The sequence below is a fragment of the Mastigoproctus giganteus genome, chromosome 5 (assembly GCF_048544385.1).
Source record: "Mastigoproctus giganteus isolate SK-2022 chromosome 5, ASM4854438v1, whole genome shotgun sequence".
Taxonomy (NCBI): domain Eukaryota; kingdom Metazoa; phylum Arthropoda; class Arachnida; order Uropygi; family Thelyphonidae; genus Mastigoproctus; species Mastigoproctus giganteus.
Window position 1 is genome coordinate 54,514,123 of NC_143579.1, and position 22,972 is coordinate 54,537,094.

At 37.5% G+C, this 22,972-nt stretch overlaps 1 protein-coding gene across 2 annotated transcripts in view; it reads right to left on the reverse strand.

The window, feature by feature from the left end:
* Positions 1–4,893: 4,893 nt before the first annotated feature.
* Positions 4,894–22,972, reverse strand: part of SP555 (SPRY domain-containing SOCS box protein SP555) — an 84,446-nt gene continuing 66,367 nt past the window's right edge. For both annotated transcript variants that reach the window (XM_090373203.1, XM_090373202.1), the window contains exon 2: positions 4,894–5,651. In XM_090373203.1, coding sequence (XP_090229329.1) covers positions 4,894–5,649 — 756 coding nt within the window. In that variant the 5' untranslated portion in view covers positions 5,650–5,651. The remainder of the gene's footprint in view (positions 5,652–22,972) is intronic.

The following is a 22,972-nucleotide window of genomic DNA, read 5'->3' on the forward strand; positions in this document are numbered from 1 at the left end:
GGACAGTGTATGTATTACATATACACTGGTGTTCAAAGAAAGTGCATCACCTAGGAATTTCACGTTTCTGACCATTTTTCGCGATGGTATGTTACATTAATGACTATCATCACAAATAGAAATATAAACAAAAGATATTTATTAATAGTTCAGGCAAAGCTAAGTAATATTTGACAGGGGCTTTCAAAATATTCCAAAATAAGCTTTTGCAACCTTTATACAACAGTTTTGGTAAACACGACAATTATGGGTGAAATGTTATCAGAAGCCCTCAATTTGCTTCAGTTTATCATTTTAAATGGAAAACAAAATGAAAAGTTCATTGGGTGCAAACTGATATTTAGTTGAATCGCCTCTGGCCCTGATGACAGCGGCACACCGTCGAGGCATTGACAAGATCAATTTCTGAAGATAATCGACTGATAGTTCGTGGGTCCGAACACCAATTATGGCTTCCAGAAGTTTACGAAGTGTCTTTGGTTTCTTTCTGGCAACTGCAGATTCCACACGATGGCAACAGTTCTCTATAGGATTCAGGTCCGGGCCAGCTAAGAGTTGTAATGGATAGTTCTTCCAACCATTTTTTCACCTGTAACAAATGTAAACATATTACTGTCGAACTTCTAATGCAGAAATGAAGCTAAAGTAACTACAGAAGTGCCTACTTACACTTTTTTGGCAGGTTCAAATGGTTGGCAGCAATTTGCCTTTCAATATAGCCAGGTATCCATTGGCATTTACGGAACCTTTTATAAACTGCAGGTGACCTACTCCGCGATACGAAATGCACCCCATATCACTTGGCTGGTAGCGAATTTCACTGTAGACACCATACAGTCTGGATGGTAATCTTCACCACGTCTGTGGCGAATCGTTTGTCTCCCATCAGAGCCATGCAGGTTAAATTTCTTCTCATTCGAGAAAATAACTGACTTCCACTGCTCTGGGGGTCCATCTGACATGTTCCTTACACTAAATTAATTGGGGCTTTTTCGTTTTTTGTGTGAAGAGAGGCTTCTTCTTAGGACGACGGGCTACAAGTCCATTTTTGAAGAGGAGTCTTCTGACTGTTACTGCACTTGCTACCACTCCTTTATGTTCTTCCCATTCTCTTTTCAGCTCAGACTAAGAAGCTTTACGGTTTTTTAAGGCATAAGCGCTTAAAAACGCGGTCCTGTTTTGGCGTAGAGACTCGTTTGCGTCTGGTTCCTTCCCCCCCACACCCCTCAGCAGAACCAGCATTCTTAAGTTTGGAAAGAAATCTACTCACTGCAGACGGATTACAAGACACTGTATAAGCAATATGACGGGAAGAACATCCTCCCTCACGTAAAGCAACAATAGCACTCTTTCTTCGTGACGTCAACTGCACGTAACTCGCCATCCTGACACAAGCAAGGAATTGGCTGCAACTCTTGCAGAGCGTGCTTATATAGCTGAAAATAACAGCTGATGCAATCTACGTCATCACCTACACGTGTCAATCTTATCTGATGCAATCTGTAAGAAATATTGCCATATACTTACTTTATTCGGACAACAATTACAATTTTAAGGGGTGATGTACTTTCTTTGAACACCAGTGTACATACTTATCAATTAATATATTCCCATCGTCAGAATGACTGTAAGTTACTCTGATGATGGTAATTTGCATAATTATCGAAATGAATTAAAATTATGAGCGTATTGTGTTAATATAAAGAAATTGTACCAATTACATGCAAACGTCAATAAAACCTTATGTCAGAGATACGCATCAATATTTTTCCACGTTGCTATTACCACTGTTTTATTTGTACTGGCATAACCTGTACATGAAAACTTAATCGAGCAGTGTTCTGTTACACCCCTACCATGTGAGGAAATATTCTCTTTATTGTTTACCGCTATTTCCTGTTGTGGCCGCTATACTTTAATTCAGTGATGTCATCGAGATTTTCAACAGCCATTTCACCTCGATTAGTTTATAAGAGAGTAAAATATAACAGCAGAAGCGTTAAAAAAATATATTTAACAATCGACTTTAGTGAACTGGTTATGGGGAACCACCACCTTACTTAATAGTTTTTAAAATATTTTGTATATCTTCTCCCTAACAATCAAAATGAATTTAAAGTGGTTTATCGCTTCATAAGTATACATTTTTCATGGGTATACCATATGTTCTCCTTTCCAATAAACATATTAAAAAAAAAAAAAAAAAACTATCTGCAAGGTTAATTTTAAAGATAATATTTCACTATGAGAGATTCTGCACCCAGGCACCGGCATGCATTTAATCCAGCTCAGTTGTACTCTAAAACTTGAATAACACTGAAAAAAAAATTATTATTATGCTTCATTATCATCATATCTACGTATTTTCTTGGTTCAACAACTAAGTATTTTCAGCAGATCATACGAGAAGCGTTGTATAACACTTCAAATAGTAACCCACCAAGTTACATGCAATTTCAATAGTCTTTTTTTTAATCACTGGTCCTGAAGTCAACAAAGTGCGAATGGAAAAAGATGGATAAAATTAGACACTGTGCTCATCCAATATTTGGAGGGAGAAAAAAGGCCCAAGCTAAGGAAATTCATGAGAATATGGTTACAACACTGGAGGACGATGCCACTTCCTGTTTCACGTTTGAGAAGTCGGAAGTAGAATTTAAACGAAGGAAGGAAAGCCTGAAAGATGGCCCACGCTGTTGTTTGTTATTTGGTTTTTGGGAGCATTAGCAACTAAGGCCATATTGCTCCGGGAATATGCGGAGGTCATTCCCTGACCTTACCGCATCCTCCGTATTTGGTGGTCACGGACTCGAATCCCGGTCTAATCAAGAAGCGTGTGCTACGCACTGCTCCTCCTGCCCACCTGGCTACGGAGGCGCCCTGGCCCACGCTTTAGAAGACTTGCGACATCCATCACTCCAGAAGCTGTTGACAGTGTGCATGATCTGATGATGAGTGACAGTTTAGTGCATTGCCAGTGTCTTCGGCATCTCATCTGAACGTGTCACAAAATAACACAGGTTGTGGCTATAAAAATTGTGTCAACACGATGGGTCCCAAAGCCGTTGACAGCAGATCAGAAACTAATAAGAGTTGTAAAGTGAACATTTGTATCATTTTCAAGCAGGTCCAGCAAATTTTCTTGCAAGGTTTGTGACTATAGATGAAATGTGAGCCAATTACTTTCAGGCAGAAACAAAAGAGCAGCCCAAACAGTGGAAACACAGCTCTTCTCCCCTCCAAGTCGATTCCTCCTGCTGGGAGGGTCTTGGCATCGGTTTTTGGGATGCTGATGGAGTGTTGCTAGTGGATTACCTTCAAAGAGGCCAGACAACCACAGAGGCATATTACGCAGACCTTGTGGGTATTCATGTGAAAACATCAAAGACCAACACCGAAGAAAATTCAACAAAGGAGCCTTTTTCCACTAGAACAAGTCACAAGTCGCCTTCACAAGTCTGTCATTGCCATGGCTTCATTGCATGAGCACAGCTTTGAAATCTTGGACCATCCCCCATATTCATTAAATCTAGCATCATCGGACTTTCACCTATTTTGAAAAATTACCTGGCCAGCATCCATTTTAACACAGACAGTGACGTCATTGGTGCAATGGATGCATTCCTGGGGCCCAAGACAAAACTTTCTTCGCAGCTGGAATCATCGCATTACAGCATTGGTGACAAAAGTACATTGACTTCAAAGGGGGCATGTTGAAGAGTAATATGTTTTACCAGACTTCTCAAATAACCCCTTTCTAATCAGGCGATGAACTTTTCAAACGCCCCTCCTACGTTTGGTGTCTGATGACCCTATGCATAGGATCGATGATGGCCTCATGATGATACAAAACGATACACGTCCTCAGTTTCTGTGTTTTATCTTATTATGAAAGAACAACTCCAAATATGCCATTTACCGTTGCAGTCAAATTTGCTTATGCTTGCTTTAACCATGACTTTGAACGCGTTTTTATTCGTGGTTGTTATCCATACAGGTAGATACTAATTACTTATCTCTGTACACCAGGATAAAATCATTTATTATTCAGTAATATGTTACCGCGACTTTCGGGACTTGTTCACTCACAAACCGGATTATATCCTTGCAAAACAAAATATAATTGCTCAGAGATCTATGAAGTATAAAAAATATCTCGAACTCAGTGACTTTCCTCACTTCTTTTTAACTGATTAAATTTACCAAAACCTCCCGCCAACAAATAGCAAAATTAGGTGCCGAACAGATAAGAGATTTTGATAATTTTAGCCAGTTATAATAGTTTTAGTGAGTGTTTTGTGGCATAAAGTGTGTTCGTGGATGGAGTACATAATCGTATATACATACACTTAATGAAGTGATATCAATTCTTTGCTTTTGTTCGTCTTGGTATTGATAATGGCTTCCATTTTTCTGACACGTTTACATAATAGAAAGGTATTATGAAAACAAGTTAAGATTTGCTACATTATATTTAAAAATAGATTAACTACACATAAAATTTAAAGCCAATAAATTCACTCCTTAATAGTCAAAATACGACCTTCGTACAGGATACACATAAAGCGTTTGTTTCAATTTTAAATATATCGCATTAACATCCGTTTTTCTTGAATATCTTCTTAGAAGTTAAGTTAGGCTACGTAGGCATGTGACATCTTAATTTTTTTTTATTTTCCTGATTTATTTTCTTGAGATAAAGAATGATTATATACGTGTTATTGTATGAGACAATTAACAAGAAACAGAAATCGATCCTCATAATTTATGGAAATGGCACAAAAGCTAATAAATTACAGCACACGTCAGATGAAAATGTCCTTACAAAAGTGGATTTTATATTAAGTATATATTAGTAGTATGAAAGATATGTAATAAATAATTGGCGATGTGTCATACATAGAGGCACGCATTCGTCCTACAGATACTAGAGCGTCTCCAGTGTTTCTCTTGGCCAATGGGTCTGTCTACTGCCTCTAGCAAAAAGGCTTTCATTCTGTTTGGCAAGTTCAGGTTATGAATATCACTGGAATGTTTAACAAACTTAAGTATAACAGTCCTACATCTGTCCTGTAAGTTAGTGTACTCTCGCCGCATCACTCCAAGATACATTTCTGTTTTTGCTGCAGTGGAACACACAATAGGATATAAATCGTCTTGGATTAAATTTAGACCAGAAAAGGCAATGCCAAGACATATACCATCTTTATAATACGTAAGCGTACCTTTCTGACCATCAAAGAAAAGTCCAACAGTCGTAGCTTCATTCTCTCGAAAAGGTTTCGTGTATTGTCTCCATTTTCCATTGTGCCAAAGTAATCCTTTATGAGACAGGCCCCAACCTTCCTCATCCTCCCCCAACATGTTCACAAATGCATCCACGTGTAGCCTTGCCCTCTTTGTTCCTATACCAAACATCATACTGGTGCCGAAGATCCTCTGCGATACCTTCACTTCCCAATAGTAACGACCTTTATTCACTATTCGCGTACCACGCACTCCAGCTGTACCATTACTCCAGTTGGGATGAAAGTGGGCTGTTCGGTAGCGTGGACCATATAATCTAACCTCGTGGGATTTGTCCCTTCTATTCCACGACCAATTGTCCCTACAGCCCGATTTCAGTGGCATGAAGTCATGGCTTGCCATATCTGCAAGAAAATAAAGAAAACACTGATTACCATATCATGATGCTAGTAAACAAAATATGAACTGTACTGTTAGTCAATGTCCTGACTTCTATAAAAGAGATAATACAATGATATCCTTTATTACTTACGGAAACTATAATTACAAAACAATTAGGCTTTTAAGTAAAAACTACTCAAGTGCCGCTGACCATTAAAATAATATTTGAATACTTAATTAGACAAACGTTACAGATGAATATAAAAATTAACTAGTGTTAAATTATGTTTGTTTATTAAACACAACCACAAGTCAAAGGAAAGGCAAAAGTGCATAGATGAAAACTATTATATTTAAAAATAGATTAATACATTTATCCTACTCTGCTGCCAGACCGCTCATTCCGTCTCCATTGAAAGATTTTAGCAACTGCTGCATCAATATTTATGCAATTGCTAAATCGAATTCCTTAAATTTCCCCTGAATCACAAGATAATGATCTATACACAATGGTGGGCGTTACAACAACTGCCATTTGAATTTTTTGAAGCCTGACTGTCATTATCGCCACAGAAGGTTAACACTTTTGTGAAGGAGAATACCTACCCCTCCCTCCCCATGCCAAGAAACCTCTGTGATTGTTTTTGTTGGCCTCGCGAAGGTGGGTTAACATCTGATAATTACATTGTGTATTAGTTCATTCTCAATTCTTTCGCCTACCATACAGTCTGCTCTGCCACTCTGAAGTGTTCAAAGAACTTAAAAAGATGTAAAGCAGTAAGAGAGTCGACCAACTCCAAAATTCGTGAAAGGATTATTTCTACTCAGCTCATTAGTGTTGCCCTCGCGGCCAGCACCATGGATATAATCACCATTCTCCCACACCGGTTAAATATGCCGGGTTTGAATCCCGTTAATGACGCAAGAAATGTTATGGGCTTTTTCACAAAGTGGTTAAGTTAGTCAATCTCAAGTAGCATGGTTTCCCCTGACATATAATGTCACCTCATAACCTTGGTTGCTTTGGTGTTCTCCTTCTCTCTCTCTCTCTCTCTCTCTCACACACACACACACACACACACACACACACACACACACACACACACACACACACACACACACACACACTACCTGTTTTAATATTAAAATGCTTAGAACAGTTTCCAGGTACACCAGAATTTATCATATTCTTCACATGCCAAGTTACCCTTCATCTGAGTTATACCTATAAGTTTAATGGCAATTAAGTTAACAATAATACCAGTTACCAAAATCTTTGTGCCGATAGTGAAATAAATGTACAAGGCCTTAGAAAAGTATAGTATTTTAAAGTGAATATAATATGTAGTCTGTTTGAGCTTGTGTGCATTTCTTTCGAATAAAAGTAGCAAAACTGCTAGAGACACGAAATTTGATGTCAAAGTAGTGGCAATACTGATGAGCAGTTTCAATAATGCCGAGACAGTAAGGAACATGGATAAATTCAATGTTCTCCGTGTTGGAAGTGTGTTATCAATATTTTGCTGAAAGAACAAACTAAATCCGTCAAAATTTACAGAAGATTAGTGCAATAGTATACAAAATCATGTTTATCGCTTAGGAGTGCGTAGAAATGGGTGGAAGATTTCAAAAACAGAACATGAATAGCGATCTTAAGCTTGCGCAATTAATTGCTATGACTTAAACATTCAGTTTTAGTTAGTGTGGTCTGTCTTGATCGCCGATCCCAATACATGTCCAAATTACATCGCTACGTAGTTCTCTAAGGTGAACCATACGTCTGGTACTACTCATCAGCAAAGGCTAGATCATTAACAATTTATTATGTTTTGAAAAACGAATTTCTATATTTATTTAGCTATTGACTAACGAGTTTACAGTCCTGATGTTTTTCAAGTTTCATAATACTCTACGCATTGGTGATCTGAGCGTCTGTCCCTCCATCTCATCTGAAGTGGCACCTAGACTTAGAATATTGTTCATGAAATGGTTAAGCTGGGCTGCCAAAAAACATTCACAATTTCCAGGTCAGAACTATACTCTAGACTGGACATTACACCGTAAAATTTTCTCATAACAATATCGTAATGTTTAGCCAACTTACTTCTTATGCACTTGATTCTCTAAACATAGATGACGTCGTCTAAATTGGTAGGAAGAGGATAGATAAGCATATTACAGAGAACAACTACTGTACCACGCAGAATCTAGCTTGCATCTGTATGTTCCCATCTAACAAATTAGCCCGATACAATAATCTACAAATCAATCCCGGAAGGTTTCTCTAACAAAAGCTACAGAACTAGCATCATGGCCAATATCTTCTCCTTCGTCAAACTCTACTGATTCAAAAAGGAAGTATTATTGCAAACGAACAAAAATCATCCGATATGTTTCGGAAAATCCCACAACCCGGCAGAATCACTTGATTCTTTCAGAAATCAACTGTTTCGATACAATTTGACTTCGGAAATAATTGCCCCGTATGGAAACTAAAAATGTGGGCGCTGACACCAGCATTATAGGTCACTGAAACTGGATAGGATTGTTTATATTTTCCCAAGTGGCAACTACTGTAAGTTTATGAAGTGTCAGTATATACAGGGTGGCTATAATTAAAGTGCGTTGCATTGATCGCGTACAGGCGGAAAACCACGAATTTTGGAACAGACGGTGTCCAGACAGTGCCGAAATGAAAGACAGAAAAAGAGTTCCCAAAATGACACCTAGGTGCGTTTTACGCTGCAGGCAGCCAACAGCGTAATTTGTTTGATCATGTTACAATAGCGTATGAAGAAGCTAGGTTGCTAGGGGTATGGAGATAAAAACTGCTCAATCTGATAATCAATTTGGACTGCAAATGTACGGGAAATACAGCACAATGTCACAGGGAATGCTGGAAACATGCCTTCTGAAACAACAGCCATTTAGTCAAAAACAGCTGAGGGAACTGAGTGATATTCTCTGCCAGGAGTACAGAAAAAGCACCACCTTTTTTCCTTAATTTCTTTATCATTTTGCGCAAACCATTTTGGGAAAGGCGGTCTCTTAAGTTTTCTAGACGACGGTACGATTGTAGCTCAACGACTTTACTATTGTTTTGATTAAAGAGATTATCCAACACAGCACGATCTTACATTTACAATATCATGCTGACTTTTCATAGTTTGCATCATTTATCTCATCTAAGCATGTGTTATCACCAATCATTTCATATCACGAGAGTTACTTTGCATAGCAACTACATGCAGTGCCAAGAGCTCTCTGGTGTCACTGTATGGATTAGTTCTGCACTAACCAGAATTCTATATAGTTACTCAAAAAGAAGCAGAGGCCTCCGTAGCCGAGTGGTTAAGAGCGGGAGTGCAGTAGCACACGCTCTTTAAGTATACCGGGGTTCAAGCCCCTGACTGATAAATACGGTCGATCTGACAACCTGTACTGGACCAGCGTGGCAGATTATGGTCCATTTCCCTCAGCATAATGGTTGAGGAGGCTTCTTCAACGATTATGTTGAGGGAAATGCCATTATCAACCCACTGCAGGATGGAAATCCTGCAGTGGCTTGATAATGGCTGCAGTTTACTTTTACCTTTAAGCAGAGGTACAGATTCTGATATGCTGCAATTTCGTTCATTATCAAAAGCATAAAGAGAATAAGCAAAAGTATACTGTCCTAATTTATTGATTCTTAAAATCGCAAATTATATGGCTTTGGTCTATGACAGCAATTGCGGCAGACGCCCCTGTTAGCCCAACATTTATGTCTAAAATAACAGCATGACATTCACATCAACATCGCCCGTAAGTCAAACTATGCTTCTGTTTGACGGATGAATAAATGTCTACCCGTAACTCATGATGTCATGCGTTTTCAGCATTCGAAAAGTTTAGATGTTCTCTATAATATTTCGCAAACGATCTAGTAATAAATTGCTTGAACAACTGCTTATCCGGTGCATGCCGTTTCCACAGAATCACATGTATGGCATCCAAAGTTTGGAGAAAAGATAATTACAAAAAATAATCTAATTCTCTTTGTGAATAGCAGGGACGTATTCAGGGGTGGGCAGAGGGGGCATATGCTCTCCCTTAACCAAAATTTGAAATTAAAGAAAAAGAACGCAGGAGACGTTCTAAAAAAAAAAAAAAAAAACTCAAAAGCCTGGTCGCCATACCCCCCCTTACGATGAGACCTGGATATGTCACTGGTGAATAGAGTTGGTACAAGAGTGTGGCTACCTGGAAGATATTATAAAACTCGTATGCAAAATCAAATGAAACAATTCAGAAGAAGTAAAAGAAGAATCCGATCGACATGTATTCAGTAGAAATAATTAAGAAACACCAGCTACCGCAAAGAAAAATTGTAAAATTCTGACTGTACAAGCAGAAAACTTGCTTGAAATGGGCACTTTAATTTGAACACGCTGTGTTCAAGTTAATAGTGCCCATTTCAAGCAAGTTATTCTCTGTAAAGGACTTCACAGCTTTGCCAAACAAGTGACACTAAATAAACCACAAATTGTATTTCACGATTGGAATTTTACAGCTACAGGCTATTTAATATTATCGTAAAATTAATTTGTAGCTAGCCCACTCTATATTTATTTAACAATGAACTTGATACTGGAGATTCAGACCAACCTAAGTTAATTAGAGAGAGTTTGTAGTTACGCCTTTTAGGAGGTGTTATCATAGAAAATAGGAAACCGTTTCTAATTTTTTAGGAGAAACACATACGCGCGAATAACTAATACTAATTATGGATGGATTAGAAAACGCTGCACTCCTGAATTGTTCTGGGGCAAAAATGATCAAGTTAATTGAAGTGGATGGAACACAAAAAAAAAACAACAACAAAAAAAAAGAACACTCCAATAATCCAATCATTTTAAATGCCAATTTTGATGACCTTTCGAATGTGGGAAATGCCACAGAGACACAAAAATCAACAAGAAAGAAGGTACCATCATCAGGCAAGAATGTCGCCATCGCTTCAAGCAAAAGATCATCTCACAAATAAGAAGATGTAGCCACAACAGGTTACTAGAACTTGATCCCAAGAACTCCCAAAACAACCAACGTCTAAAACTAGAAGAGAATCCCACCTCGGGTAGCATCAGCAACCATTCTATTACCTTGAAGCTGCAGCACAACCCAAAACGAAGACCAACAATCCAAGTAATCCCAAGCAGGCTACTAATTAAAAAAATCTAATTTTACGATCTTTATCATATTCATATAATTGATTATTCAGTGACTTAAAATGACAGTATAAAATACGCATAAATTATTTTTATGTATTAATTTATAATAAATTTATGTAAATTAATGCATAATTTACCAATGTGTCATTTATTAATTACACATTGGTGTAATTAATAATTAATAAGAAATTACCTCAAAGTATTGAGGTAATCTCTTACTCTTTTAAGTAATTTATTACACAGTGCCATAATTAACTTTATTAAGAGCGCTGAATTCGTTAGTACTGTACTTTATCCCATCCAAAAAATAATTATTATATAATAATGTCTCATCAGAAGGCAACTAAATTTGAGAAAAATTAAGTATTTTTCAAAATATTTTTATATATGCAAGTCAAGCTAGCTTCTAATAATCATTATTTGAGCCTAATTTACGAACTTCAGATTAAACTTAAACGTAACTTAAAACCTAAGTATTTTCCATTTTTGTTAAACTCAAGTATTTGTTTTCACCTACATTCGAGTTTAAACCTCTCCAGAGTACCGAGATACCAAGAGGAAGGTAGCCAAAAGTTGTATCCATATTCTAGGTAAGAATTTTTTCTTTTAAATTTCAAATAATTTACTTTATTTAAAATAAAAATAGCAAGCATACTTGCATTTTACGGGGTATATCAATTCGCCTGACGTCATTCTTGCAAAACTAGGTTTATCGTAGTGTATCACTTATACAAAGATTGAGAAAACACGCAGCAGTTTCGGATTTAATACAACGGCATACGAAGGAAAACCATTGTATTATGCTTGGAAACGTAAAATTATCAAATAAAAAAAAAAAACCGGTTAGGCTTCCCTTCCGGATTGATCGTTATGAGTAGCAGTAGCATGGTTAGTCAAATCTAGGTTTAGCGTAGCGTGTCACTTATACAAAGATTGAGAAAACACGCAGCAGTTTCGGATTTAATACAACGGCATATTATTATTATTATTATTATTAGCCATATGGTGCAAGGAAGCCTGAGGCTTATGCTGCACCAGCCAAAAAAAATTCCAATCTGGTATCTCTTCCGGATTGATCATTATGAGTAGCAGTAGCATGGTTAGTCTTAGGGTGTTGCGCCTCCGTAGCCAGGTGGGAAGGAGCAGCAGTGCGTAGCACACGCTTCTTGATTAGACCGGGGTTCGAGCCCGTCACCACCAAATGCGGAAAGGTCAGGGAATAGCCACCGCATATCCCGGAGCAATATGGCCTTAGTTGCTAATGCTCCTAAAAACCAAGTAACAACAAACAGTTAGGGTGTTCCCCCCCCCCCCACTTCTTACTGCTGTTTAAAAATCGGGAACTCATTTTCCGATTTTAAAACAGCGGCAACGGAGAGATAAACACCCTAAGACTAACCATAGCGGGCTAGACATGTCAATCACTACAAAGACTTAAGGGGTACCACATTTTAAAACTAACCAAAAAAAAAACACTGAATCACAGTTTCCGATTCAACACAACGACAAGGGGGAGGAGGAAATGTTCCTTTCCCTTATATGTCGCTATTGTGTTGTACTAGGAGAGATAACATTATTAAAAAAAAAAAAAAAAACAGAAAAAATTAAGTAATTATAAGACTCAATCTCGTAACAATCGATTTATTTACTTCATCGGGACAAAATAATTCCTTCTTAATTCAGTTCTTACACTTCAAATAGCTCAACGCGCTTTCTTTGTCTTTAGTATTCACGATGAACGATATTTCAGTAGCACACTTCAACTTTAACTTGTAAATAAGTGACACGATACACTAAATGTAATTTGTAAGAATGATGCCAGGCGCATTGATATACGGTACCTCGTAAAATGCAAGTATGCCAAATAACACAAGTATTATCGTAACGACCCCTTTAATATCTGTAGTATCATAACTAGGTTTTTAATAACTATTCATGAACAACATGAACAGTCGCTAACAGTGGTTAACGTTTTCTTGATGAGAATTCAAATAATTATTTTAATTCAAAATAAAATAGTACAGCGTTTATCGTAAATAGCTTTATTAAGATAAGCAGCGTTTTTCTTAAATAACGTGAGTCGTCTCTGAATTCTAGATAATTTTCACCTAATTCAAATAATTAAAAAAATAATAAAATAATAAATAATAGCGCAGCGTTTATTAATTAATGTATTTTGCAGTTAATTCATGTAATCAATTTAAAATAAAAACAGCGCAGTGTGTTATTACTGGTTCTTACAAAAAAACTACTTCTAGACAACAATATCCACATGGATTTCGAAACATCTTTAAAATTGGCATATAAAATGGTTGTTATTGGAATATTTTTTGTAAGTTTTTTTTATTTATTATTATTATTATATTTTTACTCTACATCCACTTTCAATAACCTGGACTGTTTTACCCTGAAAATTTACGTGGTTTTTAATTATTAGAATTAGGAAAAGGTGTCGTTAACGGAATTTTGAATTTAGTGATATCTTTAAAATATTCTTCCGTTTCCGACTAATCCTAATAATAACAAAAAAAAAATTAAAAACAAAAACATGACCACGACGAACACCATAAATAATACTAAATAATACTACACCCTAAATAATACTGCTTTAAAATAAAATTAAATACACACGATGCATACCGATAAAAGCAATAAAACAATAAGGGTTAAAAAATTAAAAGGGCCGAAAATAATCTAGGCGATGGAATATGAAGTAATATCAGAACTCTGGGGGTTTCTGAATTTCTTTCATCAATGAAACAACCCACAACGTTAGGCAAGCAAACCTAAATATGTACTCGGCTAGCACATCCCAATGTTAATCTTGTACCGTTGTGACATATCGCTTGACGTCGCCAATACACATTCGACTCCTTACGAGGCACTAATTGATCTTGCAGAAGAATATGAGATTCAAGGAGGAGATAGATACAGGGTTCCCGTTTTGTTATGTAATGAAGTGTGAATGGCTAGAGGCGTATTATTACTAAATTTATAAAACTGAGCATTCTGTAACTGTCTAAGATAAAACTCCTCATCTCTCAGATTCAAATACATGTATATGGAACTTTTCCAACTATTTACAACTTTGTTTCCCATAACAGACTGTTACATATATCTACCAGAATCCAAGAAGGAAGATATAGTAAGCAAGTACAATGATATTTAATTAATAATTCATATGTATCACATTTTGAAGGTGCGTATCGGCTTGCACTCCCATGTCATATACTGTATTTTTTAAAGTGTTTCAGTACATCATAAATACAGTATTCCGCATCGCTGGGAAGATTATACATTAAATCAGTAACACTTAATATTATATATCAATTTAGTGTTTATGGCTTCGATTTTATCATAACTTGAAAAATTAAATGAAATGAAGTACGACTACTTAATCATTATTAGAAGTGGCATCTCGTTAAACTACCCACGCACCAGTTGACAACAGTTCTTGTACTAATGCGAAAAATTTGCATTTCCCAATTTAAAAAAAAAACTGTTTTCTATCCTTCGGATTTCGATAACAGCAGATATGGTTATGTTCAGAAGCAAGACTGCGAACTTATGGATGATTTGCTGTTATTTTAATCTGATTTTTGTTAACCAAGATGTTATCCAATGACATAAACAAACGCGAACTGACACAAATTAATTAAACTTAAGCTGCAGTTAATTGAAAAGATAAATTTATTTGGCTGTAAGTTAAGAAATAATTAGAGGTATATCAAAAGTCTGGAGAATCACAGAAAAGGTGTTCAATTATACTTCGACTCGAAGACTAATTTCAGCTTTTGTTTTGTTTTGCATAATCGATTTTCAGTACTTTAGCAACGCCTTGCCTGAAATGAACAAAAAGTGGGTGAATAAAATGATATCACTCTTTCGTACCCTTAACCCATAAATTTTCGGCATTGCTGGGAAGATATTTAATATCTTCCCAGCAATGTTTTTGTTAACCAAGATGAAATCCAATGATATAAACAAATTAATTAAACTTAAGCTGCAATTAATTGAAAAGGATAAATTTATTTGGCTGTAAGTAAAGAAATAATTAGAGGTGTATCAAAAGGTGTATTCAAACTTTTTCACCCACTTTGTTTATTTTATATTTTTTTTACATTGCATTCAACTGATATTGAGGCTGCTGAAGATTGGTCTTTATGTTAACCAAGGAGCCGATATTACTCTAATAGTACGGTTGGGTCGATATTTGAATTAGGGAAAAAGACCTTCCATAAAAAAAAAAAAAAAACACTTAATTTATTTATTATTATTTTCATTTTTATTCCAGTCTATAAATATCTTTTCTTCTGAAACTATCCATGATACTGATCCAAACCAGCGTTAACAACTTACTGTAAAAAAATCAATGTAGCTTACAAGATCAACAACCGACCGATTGACCACGTGTATAAACCAATACTCATCCATTCGGATTCAATTCCAAATTCATTGACCTATCTTTTGTTCCTCTTCATTTATTCTTTGGTCGCTGAAACAACCTTCCTCTATAATATTTCTTGAAAATTGTAAAATATATAATTTTAAGTCCTGTATGAATAGTTGTTCTTGTTACTCAACCACGGTAGTTTTTAGAGGGATTAAGATAAAATAAAAAATGAGAATGTGGACTGTAAAATAAACGGCGGTAGTCCGCTGAACTGAATAAAATGTAGCAAAAACTACGTTCACTAAATTTACTTTACAGCATGGCATAGAATGACTAAAGACCTTTCATTTAACCCAGTGATACGAAAATATCGCATAATACATCGAATTATAGCAATCATCGAATTACCTGTACCGAATTGGCGTAATCCCAAATTATACGTTTTTTTTTTTTTTTTTTAATCTTTTCAGTTTTCTTGGCTTCATTCTGTCTGAAGCCAAAACGTTTACTTATACTAAACTACTCACTCTTTTTTTTGAATCCAAAATTCAAATACTCATATCACTGACGGGGGAACTCTATTCCTCCAACTACTCCGCGGTAGTACAGTGATTGTAGTCGCTGGCACAAGCTGTAGAAGGCTCGAGTTCGAATCCCGTCGATGACTCGAAAAACTTTTTATGGTTTCTTTTTCAATCAGTGGCTGAGTTAGTCGATCTCAGGCGAGGATAGCAAGGACCCCTCCCCCCGAAAAATGAGTTTTTTTCGTCCAGAAAAACAGGCAAACCAACCAAAGAACGCATTTAGAGACATAACACCACGTGCAGATAAAGCAATTCTCGGGTGGCTCTAATATGATAGTTTTTTTTTTTTTTTTTCCTCTCTCTTTCTCCAACTAAGTCATTCAGTGATGGTTTCAAATTTATGCTAATTTCTACGCGAGACAAATATATCAAACTACGATAAACTACTGATTAAGGACTCCCTAGCGCCAGGTAAATATACGATAAACTACTGGCAGCATTTTACATTTAAACATAAATACCACCTTTGTATTAATTTAATATTAATACAAATTATATTTGTCGTATCAGAATCTAAGGCATTAAGACAATGCTGCGCTGTGTATATTATGTCTGTATATAGTTTGTGTTCACGGGCCAGTTTATTTTTTTTTTTTGTGGGCTGAAAAACCAAGGAGAAAATAACAATGGGAGAAACCCCTACTCCCTCCGTCTGAAATAGTAGGAAGTAAGATTTTATAATTACTGTACTTTAAATTTTAATAATATTTAATTTTATTTATTTTATTATTTTTTATTGCACTTTTCGTAACTGGCTAACAGACTTATTAAATGCAAATCAAATAGGTTGTTATTTCGGGGGCTTGCGTTGAAAAGCACTCAAAGTGGCATATGAGTCAAGTGGACTTATCAGTAAATGTTTGAATACAGAGCTTTGCACATCTGCCTCTTCCATCATGAAAATTAGATATCTAATGATTATAATAAATACTGAATATGTAATTAAATGATATTTAATTCCTGTAAAAATAATTAATAATGCTAAGATTAATAATAAATCTAAAACTTCATAGCAAAATGTAATGAGTCATTCGAAGAGCGTAAATGTTTTCTATGAAATTATCCATATTTTATAAATTTATTATCATGGAACTAAGGTCGCAATTATCTTTCAAGGCCATTTCATTATCCGCCATACAGAAATACAGTACTCTCAAATTAACCTGGTAACGCTCCGGAAGCAGGTGGGGTGTTAACAATTCTACGTCAAGGTGGCATTGTGTGTTACATGAAAATATAATTCCATCAAAAAAATTGCTAAAAATCTCCTGATGCCCTTTAAAGAAACCACAACAGGAATAAGAATCAAATACAGTAGTTATAAGTTATCTTCTTCTGAATAGTTTCGGTAATATGTGAAACAAAAACCTCTCTAACAAAAATAAAGATTTCTGTTTGAGTAATAATGTCAACAAAGTGATTTAAGTTAGTTATTTATTCATTTAAGGCTTGTTTATTTCGGAACGTCCTCAGGGCACAAATCGAAAATCTCTGATGAACAATGTGTTTATGAGCTATCGCCGCAATAAATCTGACTCATCTCGTTAGAATGGGTTGAGAATGATATTTGTCCTTCCCATCTTAATTCCTTCTTAACAACTATGCATGGCAGACAGTAAAGTGTACTGTATTGTATATACCTGTATATTATTGTACATATCTGTATTGTATATACCTCTAGTATATACCTGTATATTATTGTATATACCTGTATTGTATAATTGTACTGTATTGTATATACCTATAGTAATACCTGTCAACACTATGAGGATCTCCGCAGCATCCTGTTTACTCGTATACAAGACAACCCTCAAAGAAATGAAGATTTATTCATCACAGAAGAAAACTACTACTATGAGTTTACCAAGTTTGCACAAGCCCTCTTCACAGAACGGAGCACCCTATTGCCAATGCAGAATAGGAACACTCCAAACATCTGATCCTAACCTAACTGGCCAACCGATCTTAACCTGGATAGGATGAACTGGCCCACGGGCCACATGATTCGCCAGTGGCAACTTATACGCAGCTCTCTTGTTGTGTCTTATTTATTCTCCTCCCCGGGTTCTCCTTTCACCTGATGGTGCTTATTGCTCCATTGATAAGCTGGAGGATGCCTTCGCCTACATCCTCCACATGTCTAGCTATACTCTCCTTTCTTGCGTACACTCTGTACTTCCTCGACTCTACCTTTTTTCTCCGTCCAGGAAGCTCTGGCGACCCTGGCGGAGACAAGCCAAAGAATAATGAGCAGCCTAGCTACCTCCTAGTGGTGTGTGCGGCCAACATGGAGTCCCACTAGGGGCCCTGCAGCCAAATGCCAGGACACACAACAGAACCTAACGCAATATGTCATATACAACACACAACACTTTTCTGGCATTTACAGTAGCACTGTATTTCTTCACAGCGTACATATGGCTCAGATGTGGAAAACCACAGGTGGCGCCTGACCCTAATACACTGGTCTGCAAAACGTAAGGACCAACACTATTTCTAAAGGTTACAACCACAAAATCTTTACTTAAGGTACTCTTTACTGATGAGAGTAGATTCAGTCTCAGCAGCGATTCTGGACGTCAGCTAATCTGGCGAGAGGTTGGCACACGGTATCACCCCGCAGACATCAATAAAAGGGATCAATATGACGGTCGAGGTGTTCTCGTCTGGAGAGGCGTTATCTTAGATGGACGTACACAACTCATACTGGAAGGCGGTACTGTAACCAGTGTACGCTACTGTACTGAGGTAATCCTTCCCCATGTGCGTCTGTTCCGAGGTGCCATTGGCCCCGATTTCGTCTTTATGGATGATAACACCACACCCCGATCGCACTGGAGCTGTGATATGCTTTTGGAAAGTGAGAATATTGTTCGTATAGATTGGCCTGCCCGTTCCATCGATCTCAATCCCATCGAACACATATGGGACGCTCTGGGGAGACGCCTAGCGGCACATCCACACCCACCAGAAAATGTTTACCAGCTGAAGATGGCGCTGACAGAGGAAAGGACGACGTTACCGCAAGAACTTATCAACAACATTGTTATAAGTACGGACAGGTGGTGCAAAGTCTGCATCAACATTAGGGGTGGCCATATCTCCTACTGAGGACCACCTCTTCCCTTTGTTCCATCTTTTTCAGTGATGCATCTGTATCATGGCAGCCAGTGCTATGTTGCCATTTTTTGAATAAAATCCCTCTGTACCGTTTTGTTTCAGTTGTTGTGTCGGTGTTGTTTCCTTCATCATTTCTGTACCTCACGAGGTTCCTTTGGTATGTTTTTCCCATATCCAGGCCGCTCCTATGAGGAGTTACAAGTGAAAACCTGACTGGTCCTTAAATTTTGCACACCAGTATGCTATGCACACTGTGTACTATATTGTGTATCGATTATGATGGCTCGATGTGAATTCTTGGATGTCGTCGTGATAATTAAATATTTGAAAATACGCTCAAATATATCTGAACAGACATATACTTGGATTTCTGGCTATATGAGAGAACCTCTCATTTCTGAAAGTGTTGGTTGTGTCCAGTGATATATTAACAGCATTCACTAAAAGTTCTCACCATCGTTTAATAAGGCTATAAAGACAGACTTCCAGAGGAAGCAAAAAACCATGATGGAGGAAGGCTAATTCAAGCAGATTACAGGAAGTACAAATAAATAAATAATAGGGGCGCGATTAGCCCATTTGTTACGACGCCGGACCGCCAATATCATGAATCCAGGCTCGAATCCCAACCGCGAAAAAAAAAATAAATAAATAAATAAAAAAAAAAAAAAAATACGTGGGCCACAATAAAAAAGAAAAAAAAAATCGCGAAAGTCGCTTCATTCCCAGGTAGAAGTGACGGCTGAGGCAGAGAGTGGCGCCATCTGGTGTCGCTCCCATAACTACCATCCACCACTAGATGCAAAAGCCAAAGCTAAAACAGGTCCACCTCCATAACTGGATGAAGATAAAAAGAAGAGTTTAGCGCAGGATAAAATCACTAGAGTTGAAGCCTTAGGTAAGGGGGTTAGCTCGAATGTAATATGAAGTAACTGAGTTAGACACACACACACACACATGACAAGGTACAGGCCGAAACTAAGTGGTTGGAACGGTTCCTCATTGTTCAGGTCACCGAAAAGCGAATAGCAGATCAGAGTCGGACCCTTCTCAAGATGAACCTGATAACTCCTGCAATCTAGGAAAAAATCAAACAGGATGTGAGCGACAAACTACAAACAACATCGAATATGGACACAACAGAACCAGAACTGGAGGAGGAATAGCAAGTACAATAATAATACGGAAATTTTCCTGAGAACTAAGAGGAAGGCATACAGTGTTATCTGAGAAAGTAAATCGCAGGACAAAGAAGGAATTGAATAGTCTTCCGCTGAACAACGTTACAATCACACATAAGAATTTTAAAAAAAAATTTCCAAACAAATCCACAGCTGGTCTTGACGGAATATCTAACTTTCTACTAAAACTCTGAAGTACTTTTATTATAAACTTACTGCTATATGTATTTATTGAAATCATCGGCAAAGCAATTATTCCAAAAGAATAGAACCTTGTACAGTCTCTACCGAAATAGGAAAGATAAGAGAGTCTAAGGATTTCAGGCCCATCACCATCAGCTGTACGCTACAAAAATTATTTGACAAATATTTTCTCAGCTGTCAAGGCAGCATATGACTGCTTTACAGTCTCTGCCCTAATCTATATCCTCAAGGAACACATTAACATTAATATAAACGCACTGAAAATAACTGAAAGTATCTTGTAGACACATTTTGGTCATTTACAGAAACATGCAAGCAAAACGCGCAATATAGAGAAGTTCTGCTGGGAGGGCTTATTTCAGCAACCCTTTCTGTAACTATTCTTGAATCACTCTTGGCCATACTAAGGATTTTAGCTCGTACACCGATGATCTAAAATATTACTGGCTTACCTTCCAGCAATGGTGGTAGGCAACGTCCCATCAGAAAAGATGCTGAACGTAGAACTTTGGCATATCAATGAACCACACAAAATTACGCGTGTATAGAAATTTAACACCTGTAGCGTAATTTAATGGTAGGCACGGGGAATTTGATTAGAAATTTTCATGTAAGACTGGTGTCACGGACGCTCTTGTCATTTTAAATTGTATACATCCATATTTTATTAAACACGTTCAACGTTATCATGTCTCTTAACAGTTACTACTGAACTCCTTACAATTCTTAAAATAATAATAAATAAATTTTCTGTTTATACTCCGGGACGACCAAACGATCAGGGAAATCAATTGAAGTCTTTTCATTTATAGGTCGGCATCGTCAGTTGGCTTATGTTTCCTTCATTTTCTTTGCAATCTTCTTCCTTTGAAATTTTTGAAGGACAACGGTCCGTCCTGAAGGACAACGGTCCGTCCGTATAGGACGGACCGTTGTCCTTCAAAAATTTCAAAGGAAGAAGATTGCAAAGAAAATGAAGGAAACATAAGCCAACTGACGATGCCGACCTATAAATGAAAAGACTTCAATTGATTTTAAGAATTGTAAGGAGTTCAGTAGTAACTGTTAAGAGACATGATAACGTTGAACGTGTTTAATAAAATATGGATGTATACAATTTAAAATGACAAGAGCGTCCGTGACACCAGTCTTACATGAAAATTTCTAATCAAATTCCCCGTGCCTACCATTAAATTACGCTACAGGTGTTAAATTTCTTTGCTGATTCGACTCGTCGCCTTTGCAGATTGCGCCTTTCTGGAGTTCCATGTAAGTGTTCTCTGGGAGGCCTACTGTTGCTAGGTTCTTATGGAGGCTCTTTGGCACCATGCCGGTGGTTGACAATGTGATCGGGATGGTCATTACTTGTTTCATAAGCCACATATCTTTGACTTCCAGACTTAGGTCTGAGTACTGTCTGATCTTTTTCAAGTATGTTTTCTGGAGGTTGTTGTTGTTGTTGGGCGCCACTGTTTCGATCAGGTGGGTAGCCATTTCCTTCTTATCAATGAGGGTTTTATCTGGTCTTTTGTGCGGGATTGTCTTGTCAGTTATGATGGCATGGTCCCAGTATAGTCTGTGAGTAGAGGTCTCTAGTATGGCCTGTGGCTTGTGCTTGTAATACGGTAAACTTTGATCAGCTGGTATTTTTGTGGTAGCTTCTGATATATTATCCTGGCCTCCTGATCGTGTATGAGAGTGTACGCGGTCTGAGTGATCACGCTGCATCCTGCGGTAATGTGCTGGATTGTTTCTTGGGCCAGGTTGCATCGTCGACATGTGCCATCTGTTACTCTGGGGTCTTGGCGATGTGTTTCCTGTAGTTCCTGGTGCTGATTACCATGTCTTGGATGGCGAGCATGAATCCTTCAGTCTCGGGGAAGAGCCTTCCATTCGTGAGCGGAGCGTTGGAAGCCATCTTATTTATGTAGTCTTGATGGAGATAAATGTAGTGCCTTTCATAGAGTGCCTTCTTTGCCCATCTTCCTGTCTTTGTGTCTTCTGTCTGTGTGAGGGGATCTCCTTGTTAAAGTTGAGTGTTGTGTACAGTTTGTCTATCTTTCTTATGGCTACGTAAATTGGAGTCGTATTTTACTGTAAGCTCAGGTTCTTAATAGCCTTTTTCCCTTGTTCAATGAGGTCAGTCAGTCCCCTCCCTCCTTCTTTACGGGCTATGGTCAGTCTCTCGAAGGCTGACTTCGGGTGGTGTTGGCAGCTCTTGGTCATCATTATCCTGGTCGATCTCATAATTTCTTTCAGCTCATAGATTGTTGGTGCAATCTATGATCAAGAAAGAATACGTTTGTACTGGGACTGCGCAAGTGTTTATGGCTGTGACCATGTTCATATGATCATGTGACCATATGACCCTGTGACCACATTCAGCTTTGATTTTAGCAGGCTTCTCAGTCTCTGATGGTATTTCTCAGTCAGCCGACCTTGATTTCCTTGTGCTCTAATTGGTGAGCCTGCATCATCCTAGATATCTGTATGTTTCTTCCTCTGTCATGACCTCAATATCTTCACCGGTCTTCGGCAGTTTCGTCCGACTGGATGTATTTGATGCAATACATGGGTCTTGTATTTTTCCTCCCCCTCTGCCTAAGGTATGAACGCGAGTGACTTTATCCTGCGCCACACTCGATGCAGTAT